At 39.2% G+C, this 13,367-nt stretch overlaps 1 protein-coding gene across 2 annotated transcripts in view; it reads right to left on the minus strand.

Annotated features, from left to right (window-relative positions):
• The window catches only part of LOC137654747 (uncharacterized), a 90,317-nt gene extending 81,930 nt beyond the window's left edge, over nt 1–8,387 (minus strand). For both annotated transcript variants that reach the window (XR_011046708.1, XM_068388669.1), the window contains exon 1: nt 8,204–8,387. Coding sequence is in view for 1 of the 2 variants with exons in the window: in XM_068388669.1 (XP_068244770.1) it covers nt 8,204–8,260 (57 nt within the window). In the remaining variant the exon portion in view is untranslated. The remainder of the gene's footprint in view (nt 1–8,203) is intronic.
• Nucleotides 8,388–13,367: the final 4,980 nt, after the last annotated feature.

The following is a 13,367-nucleotide window of genomic DNA, read 5'->3' on the forward strand; positions in this document are numbered from 1 at the left end:
TCTTACGAAACGGGAGAAGAGAGAGCCTTGCGAACGGCTCTCCTTTTTCTTTCTCGTTTTCGTTTTCTTGCCGATTGACCCCTTCGAAGTGTTATCTCTGTTCGGGGTGCAGATTGCCATGTGGCGTGTCAAGAATACGTCCTCTGATATTTCGCGATATCCCTGGTAGGGATATTCGCTCCAGGAGTTAGAATTCTGGGTACCTTAAGGTAAATTCTCTGGGAATATCGCCGTAGTTGTAATATACCCTAGGACGCTACCCTATAGGAACTTCCATCAGGACGACATGGCCATCTCACCCAAAAATAGATTTTTCGCTTCGCTCAAAATCCATTTTTTATAATTTAATGTGGTGTTTTTGTAGGGTCTGGAACGAATTAGGCTATTTACATGTAAAAGGCAACTCACAAGATGAAAAAATCACGTTACGAAAACCATTACGGAACCAATTAATTTCGGGTTGTGAGGCATCACTGTACTATCAATACAATACTGTACAGCTTAACTGTTTTAATTTGGACGACTTGCACAGTTTGATAACTCACTGCACACGTAGACTATATTCACATATTGTAGAGTACAGTAGTAATATACATACAGTACTGTATAATCTGTACACAATGATACTGTATTTAAGATTAACAAAGAGTACATATTTTATAAAAAGACCACAAACAATTTTCGTATGAAGTTCTACGCAGTCTTGAAGCATGACGCAACGTTTGATGAACAGTCTCTTGTAAGAAATCGCACATCTACAGTACATTATCGGGTAAATATAAACAGTGTACAAGAGTTTGTACTACTGTACTGTATACATATACATAACATTTTTACATGCAAATGTGATTCTGCTCAAAAGGGACCAAAGCAGGCGAATGCACAAACAAGGAGAGACAATGCAAGACTAAGGCCAAGTCAGCAAGAGATGGGATGTCATTCTGAGCGGAGAGAGTAGTGGAGCAAAGCGAAAAGTGGCGCGAAGCGAGTGGGTGCACAGGAACGCGGGCTGTGTGATATTGTTGCCCCGCAAGAGTACTTCTCGCAAACACAAATGTGATTTTTTTATTCCATAGATTATACGGTTCTCTATATCATGAAAGGTCAAAATTACGAAGAAAGAACCCACAAAAATGGAGGGCTGACTGTACCTATATGGGGGTAGTCGAAGTATCATACCAAGAAGGGAAAAATCAAGGATGATTCACTGAAACAATCCTAGTTTTTCTGACATTAGTTCTTAAGGAAGCTAACTGAATGGTTTAGGTGCTATGCAATAAAGGCTTTTTAATTTCTTGTTATGACTTAGTTCAATTAGGCTAACCTAATCTACAGTAAATTCCCCTTGCCTGAAGCTATGCTCCCATGCATATTTACACTAACCTAATATATCACAAAATTTTAAAGTAATTGGTATTTTTCCTAAGTAAACAAACCCGAGTTCTTTAAAAAGTAAGCTTTCAGCTAAGATGGATGCAGCTGTTGAAACTTAACGAGGTTGAGATAGTTTGCAGGAGACTGGAGGGTGAGCCCGCCCATCTGACAGCCCACCAAGTTCCCACTTTGACCTTAAACATGACAAATTCGTAGTTCCATCAGGAGCTGCAGAACGGCACGGAACCACTCTGCGTGATGCCATAGCGGAGCTATTAAGGTCATCGAAAGGTTGACCGATATTCTGGTCTTGTTGAGTACCCTTCTCATCAGACAGAACGGGGGAAAGGCGTAGACGTCGATGTTGTCCCACCGTTGTTGAAAGGCATCTTGCCAGAGTGCCTTGGGGTCTGGGACTGGGGAGCAGTACAGCAGGAGCTTGAAATTCAAGGCTGTCGCGAACAGATCCACCGTCGGGGAACCCCACAAAGTCAGGACTTCGTTGGCTACTAGACGATCCAAAGACCACTTGGTACTCACTATCTGCGATGCCCTGCTCAGACTGTCGGCGAGCAAATTCCTCTTGCCTGGAATGAAGCAAGCTGATAGTGAAATCGAGTGGACTTCGGTTCATCTCAGTATCTCTACTGCAAGATGGGATAGCTGCTGTGAAAAGGTACCTCCCTGCTTGTTGATGTAAGCCACTACCGTGGTGTTGTCGCTCATCACCACCACGGAGTGACCCATCAGGTATTGTTGGAACTGCTGAAGTGCCAGATACACAGTCTTCATTTCTAGCAGGTTTATGTGGAGGCACTTTTCTAATTCTGACCATAGGCCTGAGGTCCAGAACGTGGGCCCCCCACCCTTTTTTTTTTTTGAGGCGTTTGAAAACAGCATCAAATCCGGGGAGAGGACGAGAAGATCCACTCCCTTTCGTAGGTTTTCCTCTGTCAACCACCACTGAAGATCCCTCCGTTCCGCAGGACCCATCGGGACCAAGATGTCCGGGGAATCGTGTCCTTGATTCCACCGGGACTTGAGTCGCCATTGCAGGGATCTCATCCTGAGGCGACCATTTGGAACTAGACGGACCAGAGAAGAAAGGTGACCAAGGAGACGTAACCACGATTGGGCTGGGAGTTCTTCTCGTCTGAGGAAAGGAACTGCGACCCTCCTCAGCCTTGCTATCCTGTCGTCTGATGAGAGGCCTTGTGGAGATTGGTGTCCAAGATCATGCCTAGATATACCAGTCGTTGAGTTGGAAGCAGTGAAGACTTCTCGAGATTTACCATGATCCCTAGATCTTGGCAAAGTCCCAGAAGCTTGTCTCGGTGTCGAAGAAGGGTCGACTCCGAGTCTGCCAGGATCAGCCAGTCGTCCAGATAGCGGAGGAGACGGATGCCGATCCTGTGTGCCCACGAAGAAATCCGAGTGAACACCCTGGTGAATACCTGAGGTGCTGTGGAGAGACTGAAACACAGCACCTTGAACTGGTAGATCTTGTTGTCTAGTGAGCGATTGCGCCCAGGCGAGCGATAGCGCCCAGGCGAGCGATGGCGCCCAGGCGAACGATGGCACGTAGGGCGTGTAGGCAAGAAACTGCGCACAGGTGAGGGTGCGCGCGGGCGTGTAGGAGATCTCAGAGATGGCGAGAGGGCGCGCTGGCGTGCTGGTCAGCGATGGCGCGCGCGAGCACTCAAGAGATCAATGGCGTGCAGTTGTGCGATCTGGAGAAGCAGGAAGCGCAGGCGGGAGTTGCACGCGCAATGGAGATTGTTCGCGAGCGCGCGCAGGATCTCGGCGAGCTCTAGGCGAGCACCCACTCGCAGGGGTGTTACCCCTAGCGCGTGGACGTGCAGGAGGGCGCACAGCGGGAACTGGTGTCTGCGCGCGATGGCGCGTAGGTGATGACTGAAGAGAAGGAGAAACTCGGTTCTTCCTTCTTGCGCCCAGATCCGGAGATCGTGGGCGCGCAGGTGAAGAGCGCTGGCGAGCAGGAGATAGTGGGCGCACAGTTGTACGCTGGCGAACAGGAGAGCGCTGGGGAGCAAGAGAACGCTGGCGCGCAGGTGAGCACTGGCGAGCAGGAGAGCAATGGCGAGTAGTCTCAGCTGCAGAAGGTCTCTGGGGCATTGTCTCCGAGGATGAAGTTCTGAGCAGAGAGGACTTCACCGCAGGCGAGCGCTTGCGCGCAATTGCGCACAAGCGCGTAGAAGAACGTTGGAGCGCAAGGGATACCTGGCGCTTAAGGGACTTGCTCAGATTGTGAGAAAGCCCCTTTTGCGCCGAAGGGACCGGTGCCCGTTGGATAACGGGATGCGTGGGCGCCCAAAGCACGTCAGCAGTCAGGAATGGAGACGGCAGGTCCGAAGGTCTGGCAGGCGAAGGAGAACGATCAGCAGAGAGGTCCATGGATGTAACTGCAACGGTCGGTGCAAAGCGAGGAGGATCCTCTGCGGGGGACTGCGACGGAGAAGAGCCGAAGAGGCGCCTCCTAACTTCTTTGTGAGGAGAAGGAAGGCCTCTATGGCGAAGAGGAGCTTCCGACGAATATGTCCTCTGGGGGCGGCAGGCAGACCATCGTCAGTGCTCCGAAGAGGAGTCTCTGTCAGTGAACTCCCCCGAGGGGGAGAATCAACTGCAGGAGAGACAGTTGGACTTAGCTCCTCCCTCGAAGGATGTTCGTAGGGAGAAACTAAGCCTTCAGCTGCATCAGGAACCAAGGCAGGGGTTTGACCTAACTCGTCGGAGGCCCCTGCCATAACAAGGCGTTGACGATAGACAGGGTCAACCTCTGCTACCGCCAGCGACTGTTTGACAGCAGCCCCCAACTTGATTATGTCAAACAGGGCTTCCCTGGAGGGCGAGCCCTTAAGCCCCAAGGAAGCCCAAAGCTGCAACAAATCATCATTAGCAACAGTGTTAGTAGATAAATCCTCCCCCGGGGGAGGAAGAGGAGCTGCCTTGCTATGGGAGGCAACTCCCTCTCCCGAACCCCGAGGTTGGTCAACAAAAGAACGGCCTACGCTACCACTTGACGGCCTCTCGGAAGAGACCGGTCGAGTGGGAGCTTCGGAGGAGGTTCGAGCTACGGAAGAAGAGTCCTTGGAATTTTCTTTCTTCAAGGAAACCCTTGAAGGAGAAAGATCCCTTTTGGACTTCTTCTTCCAGCGCCGGGAAAACCTTTCCCACTGGGAGGTAGACCACTCCCTACACACTTTGTCTCTATCACACCGTTGGCCCCTGCAAAACGGACATAAGGTGCGAGGTTCGGTTTCAACCGCCGACATATATATACCACAAGGGCGGTCAGGTAATCCGGGGCACTTCCGCATAATGGTAGAGGCCAACTTCCAAGCACACACTGCAAAGAAAAAGCAAAAAGATTAAGGCTGTCAATAAGCGAGGGTGGGAGCAGACACGTCTGTTCATCACCCGAGCCAAAAGCAAAGTGAGCTACTCACCGGTGTGTGAGGGGGGGAGGGGTAGCTAGCTACCCCTCCCCTACCCCCTCACTAACTAGCGAGGGGGTAGTAAACCCTCATTAAAAAACTAATGGCTCGTCATTTCAGCTACGCCGAAAGTAATACCCTAATTAAATAACGTGGTTTGTATTTCGGTTACAGAACAACTAGGACTTGAGGGGTGGTTGAAACAGAAAGCATATCTTAAAAGAATTAAGAAAAATCTTATATTTTCCCATCTATACAGTACTTACCCAAGTCCTTTATTAAAAGTATTTCAGCTTGGCTGAAATGGCAGTTAAAATTAATAACGAGGTGTCAGTAGTTACTGACGGGTGGCAGGGAAGCAGCACTCCACTGCCAGAGCACCGAGATACCAATTTGACCTTCACCTAGAGCATATTGGGTGGTTGAGGCAAAACGTGAAACTTGAAGGACTTAGATTTGCATAGTCGGGGAAAATACAAATCAATTTTAAAAATTGTGATCTGTTCCTACATAAATACAGAGCATTTCTTTTAGGTGAGAGTAAGCCCATAGAACCAGGCTGGTTGGTTTTGAATCTGGCATGTCAAGTCACAGAAGACCTATATCCTTGTAAGGACATGCTGTCAAAATGTAGTGACAATATGAATTAATGGGTTCTACAAACAAACCATCCTTCCCATCATAAAGAGGATGGGGGAGAAATGTCTACTGTATATCATTTTATATAGAAAAGTGGTTGGTGTGGAAGCTTACCTATCTCACAATGTCTGATCCAGCAATAACAGCACAACTGTAACACATCCACAGAGGGGAGGCAAGAGAGGAAAAAGATTAAAAACTACGTATTATTCTAGTCTATTGTCATGACCGTTACCTTAGATGAGATGCTTCTTGTTCCGTAAGGAGCTAGATATGTTACACTAGCTGCTATCACAGGTCCATTGAAAAGGTACAAAAAGTCTTGCAAGTACAATATATTCCTGCATATAAAGTAGTGGCTTATAAAGCTTTTTTTGACGTTTCCAGACTCCGGCCATTAGTACTTGTACCACTAGCAAGTTCCTCTTAAAAGCTAGTGTCAAATCAATTCCTCTGAATTCGTGAGGCCGTGCCAGAATCTTTTTCCATGCATTTGTTTGGCTAGATGGCCTTTAAGCAATTTCAGCATAGACTAACATAAAAGTGACTTGAAGCCTTAAACAAGCAAATTTTTTTAAAGAATCAATCAAGCAATCCTACAAAAACCTTCGAAAAGAATTGTCTCATAACTTTGTAGGCATTTCTTAAACAGCCGAATCTAACCTAACCTCAAATTGCTTGACCTAAACTTGTCTATTTTTAACCTAACCCTGTCAATGTTTATCTGACATATTCTATGTGAATGTAGGCTTAAGGTATGCACAGTAAACAGTAAGTAGCTACCTTTAACTCAACCCAGAAGTAAGAATAGTATTAATTCTACTAAGGTAGGAAACAGATAAGTATGATAAACAAACCAGTGAAATACAATTAAATTCAAGTTTCTGAGAAAAATTGACTCTTTACATCAAAATAGATGATATATTGTACATATGCAGCAGTTCTAAACTTTAACAATTGATTTTTGCCACAGTAAAGTTCTAGATACGGACGGAACAATACTTCGAACAGAAAAAATAGTTTTTCCTACTAAGGAGCTTTCACTGAATTTGACCTTCATTTCAACGGCAAACAAACCAAACAACCAGTTGCTCTCTTCAAAGACAACAGGTGTTTTTCAGTAGGAAACACCTGGTTTTTTTTTAGTAGAATACCTTATACCATCCATAACTATAATAAAACTAGATTCCCCAGGGAGCCTCACTAGCGCAGGTTTGACTGTACAGTATAACAAATCATTATCATTACATACCATGCTGTAACCCTATTTAGAAAAAAAAACAGGCCAATAAAAAAAAAGGTTTCATTGTATATTATTCCATGGTAATGTAACCTAGGAAAAAAACTACTGTTTCTTATAGAAAAAATTACACTCTCTTCGAAAATGACACTCGTTCCCGTCGCAAATTAATAGTTTCAGAAATAAATATACATCTATATCCTCCAATAATGGGGGACCCCCAGTGGGAACTCGGGGTTTTGGGTGGGGAAAACATACTGGGGAATCGATATATAAACGTAAAACAAGCCTTTTCTTCTCTATACATTACCTTCTTGAAATTATAATAACTGGAGGAAAATACAAAACAGTATATATGAATAAACTTTGGAGGCGCCGTTGCAAAGATTGTGTCATGAAAAAATACAGTAACCAGTGCTGCCAATGTCCGATGTAGATCAAATGTTATTTTGTGACCTGTCATACTACTAGGCTAGGTTAGGTGGGTTTGTTAGGTTCTGTGCCCTTTTTGTACATTTTATATATTGAGTAAAACTTATATGGAGAAATTATTTAATATATGGAAATATCTATCATTACTATCTTTAGTAATGTCAACGTGCCGTTGGTAACTCTGTGTACCATACGTCAACGTTGGTAACACTGTGTATTATTGGTAACGTTGCTAATGTTATCGTTCGTTCGTAAGAGAAGTGACACCGTGCATCTTAAAGTTATCCGAATTGGTTGATCTGTTTGTTTCCGATTGAAATGAACATCAAATTCCCTTAATTTACGTTATTTACTATAGGAAAACAATTATATATCGTTTCCCCAGTATGTTTTCCCCACCCAAAACCCCGAGTTCCCACTGGGGGTCCCCCAAGGATATAGATGTATATATATTTCTGAAACTATTCATTTGCGACAGAAACGAGTGTCATTTTTGAAGAGATCGTAATTTTTTCTGTAAGAAACAGTAGCTTTTTTCATAGGTTACATTACCATGGAATAATATACAAAATTACCAAAAAAAAAACATAGAAGCAAAAATGAAAATAGAGAAAAATAGGATATATGTCAAATGAGATTAACAAAATTGCAAGCGGCCACCTGTATGTCTGATGACAGCCGACTAAGAATACGACAGCTTAAAAAGGGGATGCAGGGAGCCGTTATCACCCCCTCGCTAGGTAAGTAGGTAAAGATATGGCTTGAAGGTTAGGTTAGGGAGAGGAATTTTAGGTGAGTTAGTGCCCATCTTTTATGCACGCAGGAGGAACTGGCCGCTGATATACAAAGGCTCCAAAATATAATTTACTATATTAAGACATAAGATGAACATATGGTCTTGTATAAGATATTTAGACATTGCGACCTCTCAGGCTATCTACGCTCAAACTGTTAGTCACATTTAGAAAAATAACCATTTCTTGTGAGAAAAAATAAGCATGTCAAAATTACTGAGCCTGGGAAACACAGGGTCACACTAAATAGAGTGACACTCGTCACTTACCTCAAGTAATCTAATGACCTCGTCTAGTAAATTGTTTTCTTCATTTAATTCCAACATATCTTCAATTCCTTCAGGATAAGATTGAGGTCAATTGCTTCATCTACCAATGGATATCACAAACTGAGTACTAGTAAAACCGATTATCGACAGCACAGTTTGTTTACTTTATCACGAAGAAATTTTCTCAAATTGTTCCCGCTAATGACGTCATGGCACTTCTTCTTCTTAGTTATTTACGGTAATATTGCAAATTAAAGGTTGATAAAAATATAAAACCAATGAATGGGGTTATGAAAGTTAATTATTTTGCTCTCATTCAATATAAGACATTGTCCTCATGAAATAATTTAATATATGAAATTTCGAGCAGAGGATCTAAAAGTACCATAGCTGTACATTGATTAACTCTTACCTTTTCATAATTACTTTAAATTGTTTGGCAAATTCTGTTAAGTCAGGCATTCTTGTAATAATTTAAAAGTATTTTATATAATGTACTACTGCATTATTTGATTCACAAACCGCTCTATTTTTCTATCGCTAAACACATCACATAATTCAAAAGTGGCCTATTTCGTTATATTTAGCAGACATGTTGCAACTACTGCAAACACATTAATTATTACCACGAAGAAATCAAACACAGGAGTCTGAATTTTGTAACAGTAAAGAGGCAATGTGACATTGCTTCAACTATGCTGTCATTCTTGTCTTTTTTTATTTATTTATCTTATACATATCTACTGTAATTCTTTTTATGTATAAAGAAAATCATACATTTGCTACACACACACACACACACACACACACATATATATATATATATATATATATATATACCAAATAACAGAATGAAATGCAAGAAAATGCGAATAACAATAATGCAGATTCTTCACCATCTAGACTTGATATAATAATAGCGTCTACTTGAATATTGAAGAATGACCATCTGTTATTCAATAGCCTATCTCACTCAATGCAACAAATATAATTAATCAGACATTTAGAAAAAAATTGTAATGTTTATACTACTTCTTGTGACGTCTCAGAATCTATTCGTCTGATAGAATATTACAAAAATGTTTTATGACACCATCTATTTTTGAAAATATCATTTTAATTTCCTTCATATTTTTCTTTAACTATATAAGCTCGATAAGTATTAGTATTAATTGGAATGTCGAATATGATCTACGTGTTACTCAGTACTTATTTATTATTAATTATTTGGTAATTAGATTGTATCTCTCTGATAAACATATTATATAAGTATCTTGTAAGGGACTATCTCTATATCTTCTGTAGAAAATATACTGTAGCCTATATCTAATTCCCTTAAACGTAAAACGTCTTCACTTCCGTCACCTATAGCTAGAGCGTTTAAAAACGATTTTATGAAAATTCGGGTAGGTTTCTAATACAGCAACTCATAAGGTCCCGGAACTCTCTTTTGGCGCGATATTCCAGTTCTCTGATTGGCTGTATCTTCTCAGCTGTGATTGGTTGTTGCCTTTATTTACAAATTCCCACATACACATTTACCATCGTTGCCAGAACTAAGTTAATTATTTCTTCTTAATAACTCATTTATTCAGGTTAAACGTTTGAAAAATATCCGAAATTTATTTTATTATTTAATCAATAACATCTTAAGAATCATTCTTATAAAAATTATAATTTTTGAGGCTTGATTTATTTACAATAAGTATAGGTATTTTACCTCTGCCCAGTTGACTTCATTCATAAATTATAAGATGACTTGACGTCACAAACAGCCACCAATCACAGTAGAGGACGAATCGACCAATGAGACGCCAAATATTTCCCGGTAAGGGAATGCATAAGGTGAGGGGGTTCCTCTGACTTATGGATTGCTGTTGGCAAACGAGTTAAAGTCACACGAGAAATTTCGTTTCATTATTTCCTACATATAGCAACGATATTTAGAGGATCAATTTCAATACTAAATTGTTATTTTGAGCTTGTTTGAATAAAATTTGCGGTTTTTAAGTCAACATTCATCTGAAATATGTATACTGCTGGCATTTCACCCCTACCCCTTAAGACGACATGTTTTTTTTAATAAACATTTATGATTTGGTATATTATAGTTAGAAGGTAACAAAATGCGAATTACAGTCACCTATAAACCCCCATTAAAGCTCGATATAATAATAATAAGCTCACTCAAACCAGAATTCAGAAGCAGACTAAAAATTCATCCTACTCCTGATGACGTCACAGAGACGTATTTTCTGAATATAAAAATAGAACCTATTCCTTTAATTTAATGATATATGATATACGTTATCAAGACATATGTCTTCCTTTATATATATATATATATATATATATATATATATATATATATATATATATATATATATATATATATATATATATATATATATATATATATATATATCTTCAGCTCCGTTTGAAAACAATTTTATGGAAATTGGGTTCAGGCTACACAAACAGCAATCTCATATAACCGCGAAACTCTCTCGTGGCGGTGAATTCCTGTCTTCTGATTGGCCAAATTGTAAACATTCCTTTGAATATGACGTATCTCCTAGACGTATCCATGTAACTTATGGCCTTCAACAAGATTCATTATTTATTTCATTACAAAATTTAATAGCCTTGCTAAACATACCCACAAAATATTTTTAAGCCGTAAACTTATCTATAACATGTAGGCTATAGGTATTTTATCCGTATCCAGTTAAATTCATTTATAAAAATACGATTGCATGACGTCACATACAACAACCAATCACAGCAGATGAATTCCCTCATAATATTGTTGAATCAGTAGAACTTCAAAAGTTCAAAGTTGGAGCAAATGCTTTTTGTTGACCAGGTGGACATGAGTCTTTTTATAGTTTATATATGACATATTTGTTGTTGACGTTGTTAATAGTTTATATATGATATATCTCTTTTGACATTACCTTTTTTAGAATGATTTATTGTTAATTTGTTCTCTTCAGTTATTTATTTCCTTATTTCCTTTCCTCACTGGGCTAGTTTTCCCTATTGGAGCCCCTGGGCTTATAGCATCTTGCTTTTCCAATTAGGGTTGTAGTTTGGATAGTAATAATAATAATACGACTGCATGACGTCATATGTAACCAATAATCGCAGCAAATGACGAACCAACCTATGAGACAACAAATAATTCCCGCTAAAAATGTTTATGGCGAGAGGGTTCTTCTGTTGTTTAGGATGTTGCTGACGAGCTAATCAAATTGACACAATGGCATTTAAGATCCAAATTATGTTGTTTCAAGTTTGTTTCCCATAAAAGTTGCAATACACAAATCGTAATTTATCTGAAATATATATACTGTTGGCACTTATCCCTTACAACGATGTATTTCCTATTAAAGATAAATATTTGGTAATGATCTGCTCAACAATTAATTATACTTATAGTTCCTTCACTATTTAACTCAATATGATAATAACATCTAAAACTTACGTGTTTCTCACTCAAACCAAATAAAGAGACTAGGGACCAGTCAGTCATTTAGAAAAGCTGGAAAATTCATCCTACTCTTCATGACGTCACAGAGACGTATTTTATCAATTTATTTGGTTTGGTAATCAGAAATTATCCCTTTAATAAAAAAGATCGTATAAGGGACTGTTTCTATATATTTAGAAGAAAACCGCCCTAATTAGCTTGGAAATGAAAAGAAAAAAAAATATTCAAGATTTTTCTTTTCCCAGAGCTAGAGCGTTTAAAGGCTATATTGTGGAAATTTTGGAAGGTTTTTCAAACAGCAACTCAAAAGATATCGGAACTCTCTCATGGTGGTAAATTCTAGTCCTCTGATTGGTTATGTCTTCCTCAGCTGTGATTGGTGGCTGTCATCGCTTACGACAGCTTAACCGACAAACTCACGCATATTTAACATCGTAGCCAGAACACAGACAAGTTTTTTTCAAGTACGGCATATTTATTCCATCTCTCCCCTTTAACAGAACCTATTATTTTATTCATCAATAATTCAATAAGTATTTTGAGTTATTATAATATAAATTGTAATATTTTGGTGATAATTTATCTGCAATAAGTATAAGTTTTTTACCCCTACCCAGGTAAATTCATTCATAAAAATACGATTGTATGACGTCACACACAACCTCCAATCAGAGCTGAAAAAGAATCAGCCAATGAGATGCTAGATATTTCCCGCTAAGAATGTATAAGGTGAGAGAGTTCCTCTAATTTATGGGCTGATGTTGGCCTACGAGTAAAGTTCATGCGAGCCATTGTGTTCAAAACGCTCTAGATAAGGGAGCTTATTTTTTTAGCTCTTCAGTTTATGAGTTTCTGTTTTACTGATGAGTTAAATTTACACAAGCCATTTTTTTTACCGATGTCAAAAGTGTAAGATCACTGTACCCTTATTGTAACTCTGTATATGGCTTTTGCTGAAATAAAGATTATTATTATTATTATTATTATTATTATTATTATTATTATTATTATTATTATTATTATTATTATTATTATTATTTCATTCAAATGATCTAGCTAAGAAGTTTCTTTTTCATCCCAATTCATTTGTAAACATATAAAGATAATATTTCAGTAGCCTGAGAAGAATATTTTTTATATCTTTTTAGATATTATTCAAATGGTTATTATTAATGACTGCTTTTCAATTCCATAATCACACTTTTAGTTTCTTTTAAAGTGACGGATGCATATGGTATGATTTTTATGGAAATTTTATTAACATCATTATTTCTATCATAGTCATTATCATATTGAATATTTTGTGAGACAAGGTTGAGAATATTGACTTCATATTCATTTATTTTATAAAAAAAAAGTCCAAAATTTATAGCCTACATAGTAACTAACAACTATAATCTTTTCCTTTTTGTTTGTTTTGTTATCAATGGTGCCGGTTTTGTATGTGGTCTTCCTTTTTTTTTTTATTCTGGTTTAGTATGTGGCCTACCTGGCTTGTTAGGTTAGGCCACATACTAAAACAGATAGAATTTCGTAGGTCATATTCGAAAGGTAGGCCACATACTAAATGGGCACCAAAACAATGGCTTACATAAAGAATAAAGAAGTGGTCTTATCAGTAGAAAAAAATAACATTCAGAATTTCATTATGTCATGATTGAAAGCTTTTTT

This window comes from Palaemon carinicauda, chromosome 15 (assembly GCF_036898095.1).
Source record: "Palaemon carinicauda isolate YSFRI2023 chromosome 15, ASM3689809v2, whole genome shotgun sequence".
Taxonomy (NCBI): domain Eukaryota; kingdom Metazoa; phylum Arthropoda; class Malacostraca; order Decapoda; family Palaemonidae; genus Palaemon; species Palaemon carinicauda.